This window comes from Cannabis sativa, chromosome 2 (assembly GCF_029168945.1).
Source record: "Cannabis sativa cultivar Pink pepper isolate KNU-18-1 chromosome 2, ASM2916894v1, whole genome shotgun sequence".
NCBI classification, from domain to species: Eukaryota; Viridiplantae; Streptophyta; class Magnoliopsida; order Rosales; family Cannabaceae; genus Cannabis; species Cannabis sativa.
The window spans coordinates 6,564,586-6,583,902 of record NC_083602.1 but is presented as its reverse complement, the minus strand read 5'-3'; the positions used below and the strand labels follow the sequence as shown (position 1 = coordinate 6,583,902).

Genomic DNA, 19,317 nt, shown 5'->3' with positions numbered 1-19,317 from the left:
ACCTGCGAAAAAAAAAAACAGAGGGGATCCTCCTTCTTCGTGACCCAGCTGTAGAACCCCAACAACCATTTTCAACCATTTTCATTCCAAAACTAGGAAAATCATATCTAAAAAAATGTAGATCTCAAAGAAAAACTACTCAGATCCCGAAAATCCAAATACAAAAAGGGAAAAAAAATTATCCAACCTCCATTGTTGTACAAAAAAAAAAAAAACTCAAAAACAACATTCAGTCAAAAGCCCAACGCGTTCAGAGGAGAAGAATCGAAGAGAAGGAGATCTGTAATCATTGAAACTCACCCATGATTGAATCAGAGAAATAATTGAAGGTAATACAATTTCTTCATGAACATCTTCCAATCTTTTATTCTACATAAATGAGAATTTGTTATTAATTGAGGAAAACTAGAATAAATTGAAATAATAATAAAATATTGGTGAATTTGAACAAAAAACAACAACGGTTTGCATAAAACAAATATTAATGCATATAATTATATGCTACAGAGTTTTAATCTGCAAACAGTTGTTTATAAGTTGTTTTCCAGTAAAATAATGGTTGTTTGTGATCTGCAAACGAGAAATGATGAATCTATTCTTATTAATTACTGAATGCTTTAAAATAGTTGTTTAATAGTTGATTTGACAGATTAAAATAGTCGTCCAGATCAAAATGCTATCTGCAAATGTTGTTGTTAGAAAGAGTTGTTTAGTAGTTGTTTTGCCAGATTGAAATAGTTGTTTGCAACTTCTGAAATTGAAATAAATAAATAATTTACATTATTTCAGGATACGGAACCATTACAAATTTTGGTACAGAGCAATGGGCATTGGGATGACAACAACTCAGCACAGGCAGATTTGCAGCAATCTGGAAACAACCCGGCAACAACTTCCAAGCAACAACTATCTGCGCACACAATTGGATCAGTTCAAGACGATACATTTTTTCTAGGAACAGGGACCGTGACATCATAATCAACCATACAACAACCAGAAAACAACAAAGAAAAAACTACAGCAATAGATGAATATAAAAACAACTAAAAAAAAACTCAATAACAACACAAAAATAACATCAACAAAAATACATAAAAGAAATACAAAAAGAATGACAGAATACATAAAACCGTCATGATAAACGAGTAAAACATTGACAAAAAAAAAACAAAATAGTTACTGTAAAAACAAACTCAATAAAATGATAAAAATCAAGGTAATAATACCTTGGATTTAACTTTAGGCTTTTCTCTCCCATCATGCATTTCGTTCTCAAAATCAGAATCGGATATAACCTAGAACAACAAGGGGGGAAATTTTAAAACACAAAATGTAATACGAAAAAACACAACAACTAGAAAAAAACTAAACAAAAATTGAAAAACAACAAAACCAAATTTACATCCTTTGTAGACTTCGAAGGTTTCGCTCTCTTTGCCTTACGAGACTCGACCTTATTTGGAATGGGTCTTTTCTTAGTAGCAGATGGCTCTGAAACATCACCCATTACTTTCTTAGCAATGCGCTTCAAACCCATCTTAAGATCAACTTTATATGAATTTTTAGGAGGTTTCTTTGAATTTTTAGAATTTTTTTTAGCTGGAGATGGGGACTTCGAACCACTTCTAGTGGTGGTCATTTATAGAAGAAGAGAACACAATGGGGGAGGAAGAACTTACAGAGATTATCGAACAAAATGGAGATAGTGGCATAGATGGGAGGTTGAGAAAAAATGTGGGTAAGGGCTTCGACTGGGTGATCGTGGGCTATGGAGGTTGAAGAACAGAGGAAAGAGAAACAGAGAAAAAAAAAAAAAAAGAGAAGAAGAATAGGGCAGATATGGAGGAGGTGGGGTGTAAGAATGGATAAAACATGACATATGCATGGTAAAGGTATATTTGTAATTATTGAACTTTTGAAAAAGTAAAATTGAAAAATAAAAAATGTAAAAAGGTTTAAATAATTGAGAATAAATAAAAGTGTAAAAAAAAGGTAAAAAGTGACATCAAGCGTAAAAATCTCAATAAAAAATTCACATTTACTTCTTCTCTTAGTCTTCTCTCTTCTCTTATTTCTTTCTCTGTTATTATTTCATAATAAAAACACTAAAAGTATAATGTGCACAAAGAAGTTTCTAAAAATAAAAACTAAATAAAAAATTAATGTGAATTTATGATTTTCCTATTAAATTATACTATTTATTATTATTATTATTATTATTATTATTATTATTATTATTATTATTATTATTATTATTATTATACAGAAGAAAATAGTAACATCAGACCACTATCGGACCACCATCAAGTCATATTCTACATTATAGATGTTAAGCTCTATTCATGAAGCTCATCAAGAAGGTATCGAACCACTATCCGACTACCATCAGAGTATCATCGGACCATATCCTACATTTATAGAAAGCATCGGGCCACCATTGGACCTTTGTCTTCAACCTTTACTCAATTTAACAACAAGAAGGCATCAGACCACCATCGAGCTTGGCAAAAAAACCAGTTTTCTACCCAAAACACAAATCTAACTGTTTTCAACCCTAAATCTAACATCAACTTATAGATAATAGACATTAATCATACAATTTATTCTTAAATTAATAAACCTATAAATAAAATCATACATTTCAACCCTAAATCACACAGCATATAAATAAAATGAAATAGAAAACTTACAGTCATGGCACGGTGGTCATGGTTCGAAGATGTTGGGTCTTGGATTGGTAGTTGTCGGTGGGTTGGTGGTTTTCGGTTAAAGGCGCGGTGGTTGGTAGTCGTGGGTTGCTAGGGTCTTTGTGTGCGTGAGAAGAAGAGAGTGAGAGAAACAAAGAGAATAGAGGAAGAGAGAGAGGAGGGGTGTTTTTGGATTTGATGAAAAAGTGGCCTATCTAACTAATTTTGATATATTTAGGTTTAGTGTACGAATTTTTCCCAAATGTTGAATATTAATTCAAATTTCCCAACTAATTCTAGAAGAAATTAATACATATCTTAAGTGATATAAATTTAAAGTCGCACTCACTATATGACAAATATCTTTGTATGATTTAAAGATATGTAAGTAAATTATTATTTGAAAAATATGTATGATTGTCTATACAATATAAATTCACAAATTATACGTTGTGATAGGTTCTTGAAGAGTTTTTTATTATATTATAAATGACTGAAGAATAAACTTTTATTTCTTTTTGTATATTAAAAAATATTTAATGTATATAGTTTGTTCATAAGTAATAGAGAAGTCCTGAAATACTTCATATGCATCAAGAATTATAGATATATGATAATTTGATATGAAAATTTAATCATACAATAAGAATGAAATAAATATATGGTCTTGGAGTACCATTATTATCGTAAATAAAAATTTATATTATCATTAATGTTTTATGTTCATATTACTTATTTCAAAATTCCGAATGAAAAATATTGTATATACATATGCATGAATGATTCAATAAGTTGGATGAATATTGATGTTCTAGGAACCCCTCATCCATAATTTAGAGGTCCACACATATTCTAGAAGAGTTATAGTAAATATATGGTCATAGATAATATATGGTGATATTTTAAAAGTGATAACAATAATCTTATGAGGTATATTAACGCCAAAATAATTGTGGATCATATGTACATGAGGGGGGGACATATGCATGTTGCACTCTTTTCTCTTAGCTCAGGTTTGTCCCACTGGATTTTCCTAATAAGATTTTTAATGAGGCAACTTGCAAATAATTATGAATATGACATAATATGTCTTGCACTTTTTTTCATAACTCAGGTTTTTTTTTTCTACTGGGTTTTCCTAACAAGCTTTTTAACGAGACAACTTTAAATCATACTAATATACTTGTACTTTATGAAACAAGTAGAGAATGTGTGGAAGTGAGATCATTGCGATAATATATTCGAAAAAACATATATCAACACGGGGTATTCGTGGTGCGGGTGGTGCATTTTTGACCTTTTTTTCAAACCAATTTGCACATGCGATTTTTCTAATTTTTCAAATTGCACCCGCACCGCGAAATTAAAAACTGCAAAACCCGCACCGTAAAAAATGGTGCGGTGCAGTGCAGTTTTTGCGGTTTGGACTATCACCAAATAATTAAACTATCACAAATACAACAAAGTTTAAGTAACACTTGTCAAAAATACCATAAGACTTGAAAATAAATATGAAAAAAAAAATTAAGTTTTAACAATACAATAATTAGTGGGCTTTGGGTTGGACATTCACATATTGGACCTAAATAAATATAAAAATTGGTATTTTTATAAAGTGCGGTGCGGTTTGAACCGCATATTAACAATTCGAAACCGCAAATTGCACCGCACTGCGCAGTTTAAGAAAAATTCAAACCGCGACTGCACCGCAAAGAATTTCAAACCACATTTTTTTTGCGGTGCGGTGTGGTGCGGGCAATTTAAGCGGTTTGATGAATACCCCTAATATCAACATTAGCAATTCTCTATGAAGATAAGGTGAAATGCATTGCTCAACTAAAACTATAATAAAGGAGATAGAACCAAAGATATTTTCACTAAATTTTTCTTAATACATTTCAAGAGAATGCATATTGATATCCAACATATTCAATCAAGTGTCAACATATTCGAGAAGATAGTTCATAAGATTGGGATTCATTGATGAGAATATTTCTACGAATGCCTAAATAAAGGGGAGTTAATTTATACTACACTTTTTTTTCTTAACCGAGTTTTTATCCTATTAAGTTTTCTAGCAAAATTTTTAATGAGACAGTTATATTGAATATTCAAGGGAGAGTATTATAAAATAGAATAATTAGCAATTTCTCCTCCTGAACTTTCGACAATATTGATTTTGGCCCTTAAAATATACAACTTGTTAAGAATCCCCCTTGAACTTTTAAACATACAAAAATTTAGTCCTTCTGTTAGGTTCCGTCTCATTGTTCCGTTTAAATACTGACGTGTCTTTTAAAATTAGCAACTTTGCCCCCTAAACTTCGACAACTATCAAATTGTACCCCCTCAGAATAAAAATGAAAAAAATTCAACATTTTTTTAGTAAATCTCAAAAAATTAACGTAGATCTTAAGAAAAGGTTATTTGAATGATTAAGAAAATTAAAAAATAAACAAAATTTTAAAACTAATTAAGCCATTTAAAAAATTATTTATTTTTTATTTAAAAATTCATTTAGATATTTAAAAAACTAAAAAAATTTAATTTTTATAAAAATTAATTTTTGTTGACTATATTTTATTTTTCTAAAAATGTAGGTTTGTTTAAGTAAACATGACATTTTTTAGTTTAACTTATAGTTTTTTTTTTCAAAATAATTTTATATTTTTATTGAATTTTTAATTATTTTTCTTTATTTATTAAGATATGAATTTATAAATATAAATAAGTTTGATTTTTTATTCTTCAAAAAATCTTAGTTTATTTAAATAATTTATTAGATTGTCAATAATTTTTGTTTGATTTTTTAAGATACGTGTTTATAAATAAAATAAAGTTTAAAAATATTTTTTAAGAATAATATAATTTTTTTTAAGTAAAATTAATATTTTTTAATTAATTTAATATTTTTGTCAGTTTTTTAATAATTTTTATTTTTTTTTAAATTAATAGAATATTATAATTTTTAAAATTATTTTTTTAAATAAAAGGGGCAAAATTTCATATTAATCAAAGTTTAGAGAGTAAAAATGCTAATTTTTAACGGTAAAGATTACAGAACTTAACAGAATTGGCATAATTATGTAAATGTTATATTTTAAGGAGAATTTTTAACATGCCGTATATTTTAAGGGACAAAACTAAGTAGTACCGAAAGTTCAGGGAGCAAATATGCTAATTATTCTGTAAAATATTATATATATGGATATTCAAATCACACAAATCATTTATTACCATAAATACTATTGTATTTCCTTTTATTTCATTCACTTAATTTTTTATTCCATATTTTTATATAAAAAGGAGTTTAACCTATTGGAATAGACTACTAAAAAATTCTCATTCTCTTTAATTTCTCTTCTTTTGTATTTCCTTTTATGTCATTCACTTAATTTTTTATTCCTTTATGGGTTTAACTTATTGGAATAGACTACTAAAAAAATTCTCATTCACTTTCTTATTCTCTTTGATTTCTCTCTTTCTTTATTTATTTCTCTATTTTATATTATTTTATAACAAAAATACTAAAAATATAATGTGCACGTAGAAGTTTTTAAAAATATATATTTTAAAAAGTAAATAAAAAATTAATGTGAATTAATGATTTTCCCATTAAATTATTATTATTATTATTATTATTATTATTATTATTATGGCTTATATGTTGCTTGTTTGGTCTAGGAGAGTGGGATTGGGACTATAAGTTCACTCATGGCTTCACTGTTTCGCTTGAAGAATTTTAACCTCACCTTTGTTGTGCTCTGCCCCACTCTTTTGCTGATTTTTCATCCAATTACAGCTACCGATGTCAAACACTGTGGTATTTCTCTTTTCAATCTTCATTTATGTGTGTGTGTGTGTGAGAGTGTAATAACCTTCTTGAATAGAATAGCTGTTTTTGTAAAACATTCGATAAATTTGTATATTTAATTATTTTTCTTCTTGGAATTGTAATTTAAAATTGCAGATAATAAAATTGACTATGCTATTAAGGTCCATGGAGTAGAGATTTCCCCTGATCCTGTGATAATAGGCAAGCCAGTTAGCTTCATTATATCAGCCTCAACAGGTGAAAACCATTGATCAAATGCTTCGATTTAGTTTATGCTTTGTGTTCTACATTCTTTATCTGCTTAAAGCATGTTTACATAACACAGAAATTGAAAAGTTCAAATTTTTGCATTGCTACTAATTCTTGGGAGTTGCCATAATCTCAGCATTGGTTGGGTCTGGAATCTAATAATAAGAAAATGTATATATATAAATATGTAATGAAGTGGGGTTTGCATTTAGGGTTAGATAATTAATTGTTTTAGCTTCTTTCATCATTATTTACTGTATCTAGTTTGATCCTGATTCTGGTGTTAATTGCATCTAGCTTTTCTATTTTAATTATATAAAAGAAGTAAACATCAGCCTGCAAAACTTGAGGTTACCGTTTTTCGCCATTCGAATTGCCTTAAAACCTCGGGTTAGTTTTGTGAACTGTATACAAGTATGAGAGTGCAGCATGAAATAAGACTAATTGCTTTCTTTTATGACTGCATGTTGCAAATGAAAAAACAATTAAAGGGTGTGAGCTTTACATTGTTGACTAGTTTAGAACGGTTGTGGAGGGTAATGGCTCAGGACATGCTCAAAAGAGATAGCAATAATCAGGTTTCCCTATTCACTAACTGCTCTCTTTTGAAGGTTTGTCCAAGTTCCTCCTACCCTCATTTACATCAACTTGAAAGAGGGTGCTAAATTGAGTATGGAGTTGGGCATTTGAGCATTTGATTAATGAAAAGAATTAAAGTTCGACTCTCAATGTTTTGTAGTTCATTTACAGTCAGTGTGTGTGTTCGTTTGTTGTTGGTATATGTAGGCGTTCTTTTGGTTATGGTCTGCACTCTAAAGACAGAAAACTGAGAAGGACCTAAGTATTCATACTTGATGCAAATCACTGTGTTTGTTCTTAAAGCCTAAGTTTCCATTTTTTGTGGCTTGGACTACTGAACTGAGATGAAAATACTCACGATAAAATAGGGGATTTCAGAGTTTTAGTCATGGTCAAATCATTACATATTATAGAGTAGAGCTGCCTTTTGTGATAGTAATTTCTAGAGATAACCTTGGGCATGCTATCTAATTTACACTGTAATTGCATTCAGGTCAAGATATCCCTGGGGGAAAAGTAGTGATCAAAGTTTCTTATTTTGGACTGCAAGTACATACAGAAACCCACAATCTGTGCGAGGAGATTTCCTGTCCTATTGCAGCTGGAAACTTTGTGCTCTCCCACTCTCAAACTTTACCTGGATTTGCTCCACCTGTAAGTTTCACTAGGCTTAAATAACTAATACAGGTAGTTTAATCCTGCTGTTTTACACTGAAATATTTTGCTCAATCTTGTTTTCTATGTGATCAAATAAAAAAAATTAATAAGAGCTGTGGTTGCTGAAAGGGGTTAGTTATTAATTGTTGAATCTTAATCTAGGATAAAGATTGTTACTCAAACATATTTCAAACTATAAAAGAAAGATAAAAATCTTAGGTAGTTTAAAAAACAATGAAATCCTGTCCTATATTCAACCGAAAAACTCCCATTTCATATTATTTTTCATCCTCAGAAGGTGAGCCGAAACCAACCAAAAATTTTGTTTTGATGACGGAAAGCCTACTGGTGTAAATAAAGCCAATGCAGTAAATACTAAAATCCTTTCAGACCATAAAGGGGGGGTTTCTTAATGACCGAAACCAATTATAGGGTGTTAACATTTGCAATTTAAATGAAAATGCTAAAATAGTGAAACAGATGTGAATACATAAATAGTTGTGGAACCTCTGGTAGCATGTTATTATAGATTCATGAGTTCAATTGCTTATAAACAGGCCTGAAAAATTAAAATGAAACCAATAGAACACTATTTGGATCCCTTGTTGAATGCGTATGAAATTGATGGTAGTTTATGAACACTTGGGTATCCTCCTCGCATAGGCTAGTCTTTTAGGAGTGAGTTCTAGTCAAGAAATTGTAACAATTGGTATGGTTGGAGGTTTATAATCACTTAGATCAGGCAGCCTCATCTGATGGTCTTGTACCCTTCTCTCATAGATTAGTCTTTTTGGAGTTGATTCTACCCAAGTGGTTGTAAGTTGTAACAAGCCAATAGAACACATCTTAAAACAATTCTGACATTTTTGCATGAAACAAAATTTCGAGGGACTAGAAAGAGATGCTCGGGGCATTTAAAATGTATCAAGTGTGGTTATCATGTGAAGTTGTTTATCTTGGATTTACACATACACATACACATATACATGCATGTCTCTGATTTGAGGTTTACATTTTGTAACCTGCATTGCATTGTTAAATAAAATTTGGAAGTTAAAGTTGTGGTAAAATATAAGAGAATATGACCAATTACTAATTTCTCTGGTGTGTACCATGGGCTGAAATTGTTTCCTAATTTACAGGGCTCCTACACTCTGAAGATGACAATGGAAAATAAAAATCAATTGTTGACTTGTATAAAGTTCAATTTCAAAATCAGCCTATTTCCTGTCTCTGATAATTAAGTGCTGGCATGCGACTTGGTAAGAACGTGGTTTCTATGATATGTTAAGTAAAGTGCACAAAAGGGGATTTTTTTTATATACAATTGCATAAAATCCGCTGTAAATTTTGTGCCTGTCTACTCTTTGGACAAGTTGATATTTAAATAAATTAAGTAAATAATTTGAATGTAAGAAGTTATACATAACCAATACCACTAGTGATCCCAAATAGCATCCTGGTGCATTAGAATGGCAAATCTGAATCTGCCATTGATGGCAATAAATTGCAGAAACCACTCATTTCTGTAAGTCCTGTAAATAACTCGGGCCTTTCATCTTGACTTCTGCTTGTTCTGTCCCAATAGTGGAGCTCTTTTTTTACTTTTTCTTTCGGTCATATTTTTCATAGCGGGTTAGTTACACTTACAACCGAAATAGAAATAGAGTGTTTCGTAGTTTAAAAATGTTGAATCTCATCTTAATCTTCGTTTGCCAAGACTATTTGGAGTAAATATAAGCAATGGATTGTCACTAGAAACTTGAGGGAGTACAACTTTTCAATACACCTTGCTCGTCCCAAAGAGAATTTCTTTAATCAATCATGTAATATAATCCAATTTTTGTTGTGAACTGTCATAAAGTAAAGTTACATAATAAAACAGATTTAATATTCAACACTTTCATATCTGTTGTACATTTTGCCGATAATAGTAAGTACTAGGAACCAATTTATGGAAAGAAAAATACAGTAGCAGAGCAGAATCAAGTGATTCACAACACTAATAATAGAAATAGCCAAACATTGATATAAAGTATCGATTAAATCACCAAATGGTACGGTAAATGAATAGTGTGTCACAAGTTAGAAATAAAGGTGTGTCAAAGCACTAAGGAAGAAAATAAAAGTAACGGGTTTCTACTAACCATCCCAATGAACTGAGACCCTAATGCGCCTAATTAAACCAGAAACATATATTACTGTCTCTGTCAGTAAGATATCCTAACTGGAAACATAATAATTGTCTTCCACAAAAAAAAAATATTAAAGAGAAGTAAAGTGGCCTATTTATAGGTTTCATCAACTAACTTGTGAAGCCTTGGGCTCCTGTGACATCTTCTCCTCAAGGTTTACCGAATAATTTGAGTTTTCATCGCTAGTCAGTTTTGGGGTGAAGACCCCAGCTTTCTCCTCCTCTGGTTTCTTTTCTTCATTTTCATCAGCAGCCTCAAAAACTGCTTCCATTACATCTTGCTCAGCTTTCTCAAGTGCTTCTGTCTCATTATGTTCTTCAACCTCAAGTGCCTGCTCACCAGCTACCACTTCCACGTCCTCTGATACTAGCGCTTCGTGTTCATCAGCAGCCTCAAATACTGCTTCCATTACATCTTGCTCAGCTTTCTCAAGTGGTTCTGTCTCATTACGTTCTCCAACCTCAAGTGCCTGCTCATAAGCTACCTCTTCCACGTCCTCTAATACTAGCGCTTCATTTTCATCAGCGGCCTCAAAAACTGCTTCCATTACATCTTGCTCAGCTTTCTCAAGTGGTTGTGTCTCATTACCTTCTTCAACCTCAACCGCAGGCTCATCAGCTACCTCCACGTCTTCTGATACTAGCACATCTGCTACTGGTGTAGGCACTGGGACCGCCTCAACCTGATGGGAGAGATCTGATGGAGCTTCAGGCTCTTTTTCCTTTTCAGCTTCTTCCTCCAGTGCTTCTGCTGTAGATGGGTCCTTTTCAGTTTCTTCCTTCAATTCTTCTGCTGTAGATGGGACCTTTTCAGCTTCTTCCTTCAATTCTTCTGCTGTAGATGGGTCATTTGCAACCTGTTCTTTCTCTTCATCAATAGTCTTGTTAGTAGTTTCCTGATTCTCAGCTTTTGGTTCTGTGATGTTGTCATCAGATATAGCAGTAACCGCATCCTCCTTCGAATCGTCTCCTTTGCTGACAGCAACAGCATCCTCAGTAGAAACTTTGCTAGCATCCCCTGCATCTACTTCTTTCATTTCCACATCTTTACCTGCTTCACTTTCCTCCTTTACACTAGTTTCGTCCTTTGATTCAACTACCTCTTCGTCCCCATCTTCATTATCCTTTTCTTCCTGCTTGGAACCTGATTTTTTATGCTTTTTCTGGGGAGGCTCATTTTCTGGTGATTCTGTCTCACTTACTTTTGATTTTTCGCTTAATCTTCTAGAACGCCTTGGAGTTTCACCTGTACAGAGATTGCATAGTAACTTCACTAGATATAGATCTTTGCTCAATTTAAAAGTGCACACATCAATTTGAAGATAGGAAGAAAAAAGGAAAAAACCTGTGCTCCAATTGAACTCAGAAATAGGGGGGCCTCCAGGATGAGACTTGAGATATTTATCTAGTTGTTTCTTACTCTTAATTGTTTCCCCTGTAGGTGCAATAAATATTATCTCATTTCTCCTTGGTGTCCCAGTTTTTTTTGCCATTAGCTAAAGAATAGAAGTAAAAAGTAGAACAAGAAATTAGTATTAATAATGATGACAGAGAATATTATTGCTAATTATACACATAAGGTAAGACATCAATCAGTTACAAGCAAGATTCATTTGTATATCCTTCCTGCATTCTTAATCTTTTTTTTTTAATTGTTGAAGGGAACATTTTAAATTGTTAAACCTAACTACAACTCAGGGTGTAGTAGTCCGTGTACCAAGTGTGATATAACAGGACAATGAATAAAGGCTATCCACACAAACTTCAATCCAACACACTGCATTTAAATGTATAGGGGTTTAAACGGATTCTGTTCTGTTATTTAGTTAAGAAATGGCATTATTATAAACACACTTTTGACATTGTAAACTTGCAGAGAGAGGAACAGTTTTGGATACAGAAGCAGAAACCAAGAAACAATTACCAATTTACAGGGCAAAAAGGAAGCTGCCATATAGTAAATAAAACACAATATCCATCATCTCCCTTCACTTTTTTTCCTAAAAATTCTTTCAGAGGTGGCAGTAGAAAATAGATTATTAGGATACACCCATAAAATATGATCCTGCAAAGAGAACATCAGCAGGGTTTGTTTGTAAATCAGAACAGACTAGCAGAATCTCCTCTCTGGACCTTTAACTAAAACCCGCTGAAATACATTGGAATTTATCCATGATATGATAAATTGGTAATCCACTTCCTTCTCTAGAAATCAAAACACCAATTAATATTATATTTTCATATGAACACTGATGTATCAGAGAAAAAATAGCCACAGGGAATGAGATTAATGACTTCACCAGAAGAATAATCAAAAATATTACTCAAATCTCCATTCAAGCACATTAATTCTTTAGAGTGATCCAGAATCGAAAAAATCCAACATGCATCACTATTTCACATATATCTATTTTCCCAAAAAAAGAAATGCTAAGGCGGGTCACACCAGGAACAATTGTCAATCCCATCAGCTTAACGAGAATAGAAAGGAAACACACTGATGTTTTTTCCAATAAAGGTTGCATTTAACGCGAAGCAGTAAAAGATTCCATAACAACCATTTTTTTTCCTGATATAAAATTTAAAGCAGAGATCCTAACTAAACAAGGTCAGGATGAAAAAAAAAAAACCACTACTGTTCAAGAAAAGATGAAAAAAAAAACCCTAAAAAGTCAAATTGCAAGGTCAAAACTTAAACGTACAACAAATAAAGATAAAAATTCAATTTATATTTTTTTTTTACTTTAAATTAAAAAATAAAGGTCTTACAGAAATGCGTCATACAAGAGTACGACGAGATTTATCCCAAAACTAATTTAGACGTAATTATGAAAGAAATAATTTGTATTGTAAGAAAAAAAAAATAACAAAATTATCTCAACTGCATTTAATTTATAGATATAATAATTACCGAAAATATTAAAACAAACTTCAAAAAATTAACAAAATCGAACACAAATCAAATCCTCAACCGCTAATTTCAGCTCCTAACCCCAAAACATTTAAAATTCGTTAATTACAGTACACAAGTGAATCTTCAGACCGAAACAAAAATAGCTACGAATAACTCACTAAAGAAAGACAAAAATCCAACAATACCAGTACAAATAGAAAAGAAAATTCGGACAAATAAGTTGCAGGAAAACAAATTAGGGCTAAAATGAAACCAAAAAAGTTTGAAATCAAAGAGTGAGAAAAAGAGAAACGAAGAAGAGAACCGAACCTTCTTGGCCCAGCCTTCAGGTGCTGGAAGGTCGATCGAGCCTTTTTCATCCTTGTTCTCCGCCATGGTCGCCATTTTTTTCGAGTTTCGACTCGTGAAGTTCCCGCTCTTACCTCCTCTCTCTCCTCTTTCTCTCTCTCTCTCTCTAATCTACGCACAAAAATACAAAATTTTCTAGATATGAGAAAAGCGAAAACAATTGCACGCGAAAACTAGAAAAAGAAGATTCAATAGACGAGATTATGTATTTATAGTAAGGGGAAGTTGGTGTTGGTTCTCGCTATATGAATGGGCGCGTTGAGGCCGGACTTCACGCGCACTGTCTTAAGTGAAATTGAATACTCGAGTTGCGTCCGGAAAATTAAAACTGTGTTTCTTTCTGGGTAGATAGAGGAGATAGTAGAGTCGTTTGCTCCCAAAGTTGTTGGATCAGTGAACAGTAGCCGACAGAATGGTGGAGATCGACCGTTTTGATCTTGACACGTGTAATCTTACATTACGGATAACGATATCTTTTTTTTTTTTTTTTTTTTTTTTTTGAAGAGAGGGATGCCCTTAGAGGGAAAGAAAAGAAACTAAATTGCAGGGGTCATCGCCAATCCAAATTGCTGCTTCATCTAACCCCACTGCCCACTTAGCGAAATGATGAGCCATGGCATTTGCTGAACGACTAATGTGAGAGACTCGAGCGTTGGGGAAAAGAGATAAAGCTTCCTTAATTTGACGAATGATGTCACCAAAAAGAGAGAGATCTTCCTTAGTACTTGTGAGCGCGTCAGTAATCGTCTTGCAATCTGTCTCCACCTGGTGAATAGGAAAGCATTCTTCGATACACCAATTAATCGATGTGAGGAGAGCTTTTGCTTCAAGGGTTGCCACATCACCTCCGCCGAGATGAGAATTGGCTACAGCTGCTACCACCTGACCTTCACTATTGCGAATTACTCCTCCGAAACCTGCTTTTGCGCTATTCTTCGGGATAGCTGCATCAGTGTTCAATTTGAGGCAACCGTTTGGAGGAGGCTCCCAGACAGAGACTGGGGGGGGCCTAGTCACTGGACCCAGAGACTGAGAAGCTTGGGAGGAGGTTTTGTACTCTGCCAGAAAGCTGCTAGCCAGACTGGGAATTGCATGATTTTGATCCTGCGCTTGGTTCCTGAGAGCTCTATTCCTGTTATGCCAAATAAGCCAAGAAATACAGAGGAAAGAGTCTACTTCCTCTTTGATCAGTTTAGTAGATATCAAGTGTGCTATGTCATGAAAAGAAACAGTGAAAGGCAAAGAGTAAATATAACTATGAAAGACTGTACCTTTCCAGACACTTCGAACGTTCCTGCAGAAAAACAGAGCATGGGAAACAGTTTCTTCTTGGTGACCACAGCGATCACACAAGGAATTAGGGAGGATTGTTCTAAGAGCTAGATTCTTTTTGGTTGGGAGGGTATTGGTGGACGCACGGTAGACAAAATGCTTGACCTTGGGTGGAACATGCAAAAGCCATAAGTTTTTCCACCAGGGAGATGGGGAGGAAGGGGAGGGGATATCAGGAGGCGAGGTCGAGGAAAAACTAAGATGATAACCTGACTTGACAGAATAGGTTCCAGACTTAGTGAGCTTCCAGATCAGGTTGTCATTCATGGGCGATAAGGGTAGAGGAATGGTTAGGATTTCTTGGACAATATAAGATGGAAAACAGCTCTGAAGACTAGGAAGGTCCCAGGTCATATTGGGTGAAATAAAGGAGGACACTCGATCTGGGATTGGACCTATAGGGGTGACTCTGTTATGCCCAGGAATCCAGTTGTCAAGAGTAGTAGAGGTGTTCTGCCCATTGCCTATTTTGGAAATTAGACCCTTATGTAATAACTCTTTTCCCCAAAAAATGCTACGCCAAACAAAAGAGGGGTAGTGCCCGAGAGAGCAGGTCATAAAACTGGAGTTCGGGTGGTATCTTGCCGCGAGGATTTGGGCCACCATTGAGTTTGGGTGCTTGAGGATGCGCCAGGCTTGTTTAGCAAGCAGAGCCTGATTGAAGTGAACGAGGGAGCGAAAGCCGAGCCCACCATGCTTCTTAGACTTGCAGAGCTTAGGCCAGCTTTGCCAGTGAATTTTGGGTCGGTTGTTCTCATTGAACCCCCACCAGAAGTTAGCCATGATGGATTCAAGGGAACGACAAGTGGAGACAGGAAGGCGAAAGCAGGCCATTGTGTAGGTGGGGATTGCTTGAATTACAGACTTAAGAAGGATTTCCTTGCCTCCTTTTGAGAAAACTTTATGCTTCCAGTTGTTGAGGTGAGCCCAAACTTTGTCGTGGAGATAATGAAAGACTTGTTTTTTCGTTCGGCCAATGTGTTGTGGGAGTCCCAAGTATTTCTCAAAAGATGATTTCACGGGAATATGCATGTAATCCGAAATTAAAGTCTGGTCCGTGAGGGTAACATTTGGGGAGAAATACAAGGAAGATTTATCAAAATTCACTTTTTGTCCCGTGGCCCGATCATACAAGCTTAGGACCTCCTTAATCGCGTTGCAGGATGTTATAGAGGCTCGACAAAAGAGAAAACTGTCATCAGCAAAAAGAAGGTGCGAGATTGGAGGAGCTCTGCGGGCAACTTTAAATCCAGATAAATCCCCAGTTCGTTCAAATTGCCGAATGATAGAAGATAAACCCTCAGCACAGAGCAAGAAAAGATAGGGGGAGAGAGGGTCCCCTTGTCGAATACCACGGGTGGGAGTGATATGGCCAAAGACTTTACCGTTAACATTCATCTTGAAAGTGGCGGTCGTAATGCAATCAACGATAAGCCTAGAGAAACGCGGGGGAAAGTCCATTTTCTTTAAGATGGCACTAAGAAAGGCCCATTCGACCCTGTCAAAGGCTTTAGCCATATCAAGCTTAAGAGCCATCCAACCTTTTCTCCCTTGGGATTTGAGTTTGATGGTGTGAGCTACTTCCTGGGCAATAATGATATTGTCCGAGATGAGCCTACCAGGAAGGAAAGCACTCTGATTAGAAGAAATCAGCTTATTTAAGACTAGCTTAAGCCTATTTGCAATGGTCTTGGAGATAATTTTGTAAATGATAGTACAAAGGCTTATGGGTCTAAAATCCTTCACCGAAAGAGGCTGCTTCACTTTCGGAATAAGGGTGATGAGGGTAGTGTTGAGAGGGCTGATGTCACCATTCTCATTCAGGAAACTGAGAGCAGCTGAGATGACATCATTTTTCACGAGAGACCAATTGGCTTTGTAGAAATTAGAATTGAAGCCATCAATACCAGGAGCTTTGTCAGCCGGAAGCTGGAAGAAAGCTTTTTCAATTTCATCCACCGTGAAAATTTCATCAAGCAGAGATTTGTCATTATCAGTCAAGCGCGAGTCGATACCCTCAAGGGCCAGATGCATGTCGGAATTAGAAGGATTGGTGGATGTAAAGAGCGCTTGGAAAAAGGATTCAATTTCGTGATTGATGTCCTCTTCCTTGGAAAGGAGAGTGCCACTGGAATTATGAAGCTTAAGAATCCTATTTATTCGCCTTCTGTGGGATGCATGACGGTGAAAGAATTTTGTGTTTTTGTCCCCCTGGGCTAACCACTGGGTTCTCGATCTTTGTTTCCAATAGGTTTCCTCCTTGTAAAGAAGAGCATCCAAATGAGAGTGGAGACTTTTAATTTTGTTCACCGTATCGAGATCCCAATTCGAGCTATTCTTAGCTTGCTCCAGTTCTTTTTCGAGGCTAGAAATGCGATTTTTGAAGTGGAAATTTTTCTTGTGATTCCAGTCGTTTAGATGGGCAGCGCAATTTGATTGAGTGGCAACCAAACGAGGAATGATCTCAAGATTATGAGTTGGGCACTTCCAAGCCAAAAGCGCAACATCATCCCATTTGGGCTCTGAAAGCCAGACATTTTCAAAAAGGAAACGTTTCTGACCGTGGTCCTGAGGAGGCTTGGATGTTCCTTCCGTGGTAAGTTCAAGAGCGCGATGGTCGGAACCAAAGAAACCTAAATGGGAAAGAAGAGCGTCCGGAAAAAGGTTAGTCCACACGGGGTTAACAACGCACCAATCTATTCGTTGTTGGATGTTTTTGGGGGCAGCAACATGATTGTTCCATGTGAGAAGGGGTCCTTTGGGGTCAATAGGGGCTAAATTGAAGGAATCAAGAAGGCGTCGAAAGTCCATGGAAGGACCTCGGTCAGGATTTCCGCCTTGCTTGTCATCCAAACTGAGGAACGCATTAAAATCCCCAATTATAAGCCAAGGATCAGTAGGATTATTATCCCCGATCCTATTTAAAATTCGCCAAGTATGAGGCCTTTGGGCTACGAATGGGGAACCATAAAAACACGTAAGATGAAAAAACTTATTATCAACAGGAAACGAGACATAACAATCAAAATGACTGATGGATTGAGACAGCAAAGTTAAAGTTACATCATTGTTCCATAACAAAAGAAGGCCACCCCCTCTACCTATTCTAGGGACTTCCAGACCAGAGTCAAATTTTAATTTAATTCGAAGATTGTCAACAGCATTTTTAACTAGTCTTGACTCCATAACAAACAAAATGTCCGGTTTACAAGAAGAAACTAAACGGGAGAGGTTTCGGAATGCTCGTTCACTCCCAATACCGCGAGCATTCCAGCTGAGAAGCTTCATGGCTGCAGGCAGGCCTGCTCGAAGGCCAGGCCTGCGCTATCAGGGGAGTTTCCAGGCTCGGTATAGCTCTCGGAGCGAGAGCGCTTGACAGTTTGGCGAAGCTCTCCATTGACCATTTCGGCTTGTCGTTTAAACCTTTCTTTCACTTTGACTTTGTTTTTCTTCTGTTTGCCCGCGGAACTGGATGGAGTGGCCGTCCCAGGATGGTAGTGCAAGTTCATAGCCTCCAGTCTCTTACTAGTATCAAGGAGCGGAATGTGGATTGGGAGAGGAACATTGCAATGCTTGGTACTAATGGCTTTGGAGGTACTTGAGCTTTGCGAGTTAGAGGAGAGGCTAGAAGCCGAGGCTTGAGGGGCTGTTTGGGTACTAGTGGTACTCATGGTGGCGCTTAAAAGAGCTGTAAAAGTTGGTGTGTTGGTTTCGGTTTGGGGAGGGGGAGCTATTGGGAGTTGAGCTTCGGGCACAATGTCATTTGAGGGGACGGAGGGACCGGATTTATAGAGTCCAACTAACTGAGATTGGCCGAGTGTGGTATTTTGGTCTGGGGGTGTGTAAGTAGGAAAAGCCGGCACGGATTCGTTTATGGAAACGCACACATTACTTGCCGGATTCGTGGTCATGAACTCAGCAACAGGAGTAGCGAAAGTAAGCTGTTCAGGACAGTAAAGCATGGGATTAGTAGAAACCTTAACTTTGCCCGTTATTGTTTTGATATCATACCTGAGTTCAGGGGGCAGTGGGGCTTCATCGCAGGCCTTCATGTATTCAATACAGCCTTTGTTATAACTGTGACCCATGCGACCGCAAAAGAAGCAAATGTCCGGTAGATTTTCGTACTTGAGTTCGAGCCAAACCACTTTGTTTATCCCCGTAAAGTTAACGGGAACACCTCTTGGAAGTGGTTGTGCCACATCGAACATAATTCTAATGCGAAAATAAGGACCCCAAGTTTCTCGAAAAGAAGGACGGTAGACTTCTAGGAGGTGTCCGAGAGATGAAGAAACGAGGGCCGCCAGTTGGTCGGTACGTCTGAGAAACGGGGTATTGAAGACTTGCACCCAAAGAGGAATTTTGAGAAGGCTGTCTCCATTGAGAGTATCCACCGAGCCCGGGATATCCATAAGGATAGGCTGATTGAGATATGTCCAAGGCTGCTGAAGTAGAACTCGACGCCGATCGCCTTCACACCCAAACTCAATGAGGAAAAGACCCCTCGAACGTTCAGTTATGG

The 19,317-nt window shown here is 35.7% G+C and overlaps 3 protein-coding genes and 1 long non-coding RNA gene across 5 annotated transcripts; 2 read left to right on the top strand and 2 right to left on the bottom strand.

Annotated features, from left to right (window-relative positions):
* The first annotated feature begins 209 nt into the window (after positions 1 to 209).
* On the top strand, positions 210 to 1,086 carry LOC133034696 (uncharacterized). Its single transcript, XR_009686087.1, has 2 exons — positions 210 to 329; positions 790 to 1,086. It is a non-coding gene; the product is annotated as an uncharacterized LOC133034696 (long non-coding RNA).
* LOC133034695 (uncharacterized) lies at positions 324 to 1,639 on the bottom strand. The gene is made up of 3 exons (XM_061110012.1): positions 1,403 to 1,639; positions 1,227 to 1,295; positions 324 to 910 (listed from the first exon to the last, which is right to left on the bottom strand). Exons 1-3 carry the CDS (start codon positions 1,637 to 1,639, stop codon positions 776 to 778), a joined length of 441 nt encoding a protein of 146 aa, XP_060965995.1. The 3' UTR covers positions 324 to 775.
* A 4,713-nt stretch (positions 1,640 to 6,352) lies between these two features.
* LOC115720690 (uncharacterized) lies at positions 6,353 to 9,436 on the top strand. The gene is made up of 4 exons (XM_030649856.2): positions 6,353 to 6,510; positions 6,658 to 6,759; positions 7,844 to 8,004; positions 9,150 to 9,436. Exons 1-4 carry the CDS (start codon positions 6,402 to 6,404, stop codon positions 9,249 to 9,251), a joined length of 474 nt encoding a protein of 157 aa, XP_030505716.2. The 5' UTR covers positions 6,353 to 6,401; the 3' UTR covers positions 9,252 to 9,436.
* A 596-nt stretch (positions 9,437 to 10,032) lies between these two features.
* LOC115720689 (methyl-CpG-binding domain-containing protein 11) lies at positions 10,033 to 13,802 on the bottom strand. Of its 2 annotated transcripts, XM_030649855.2 has the most exons (3): positions 13,425 to 13,802; positions 11,547 to 11,697; positions 10,033 to 11,447 (listed from the first exon to the last, which is right to left on the bottom strand). In XM_030649855.2, exons 1-3 carry the CDS (start codon positions 13,497 to 13,499, stop codon positions 10,309 to 10,311), a joined length of 1,365 nt encoding a protein of 454 aa, XP_030505715.2. In that variant the 5' UTR covers positions 13,500 to 13,802; the 3' UTR covers positions 10,033 to 10,308. The 2 variants fall into 2 exon arrangements, with proteins under 2 accessions (XP_030505715.2, XP_060965994.1); XM_061110011.1 differs by having other exon boundaries at positions 10,033 to 11,697; positions 13,425 to 13,758.
* Positions 13,803 to 19,317: the final 5,515 nt, after the last annotated feature.

Coding starts and splice junctions, on each gene's coding strand:
- LOC133034695 (XM_061110012.1), bottom strand. CDS start 1,639: ATGACCACCACTAGAAGTGGTTCGAAGTCCCCATCTCCAGCTAAAAAA. Junction 1,296..1,402: donor CTTCGAAGTCTACAAAGGAT/GTAAATTTGGTT, acceptor TTGTTGTTCTAG/GTTATATCCGATTCTGATTT. Junction 911..1,226: donor AGCCTAAAGTTAAATCCAAG/GTATTATTACCT, acceptor TTGTGTGCGCAG/ATAGTTGTTGCTTGGAAGTT.
- LOC115720690 (XM_030649856.2), top strand. CDS start 6,402: ATGGCTTCACTGTTTCGCTTGAAGAATTTTAACCTCACCTTTGTTGTG. Junction 6,511..6,657: donor TACCGATGTCAAACACTGTG/GTATTTCTCTTT, acceptor TTAAAATTGCAG/ATAATAAAATTGACTATGCT. Junction 6,760..7,843: donor CATTATATCAGCCTCAACAG/GTGAAAACCATT, acceptor AATTGCATTCAG/GTCAAGATATCCCTGGGGGA.
- LOC115720689 (XM_061110011.1), bottom strand. CDS start 13,499: ATGGCGACCATGGCGGAGAACAAGGATGAAAAAGGCTCGATCGACCTT. Junction 11,698..13,424: donor CTGAAGGCTGGGCCAAGAAG/GTTCGGTTCTCT, acceptor TCTATTCTTTAG/CTAATGGCAAAAAAAACTGG.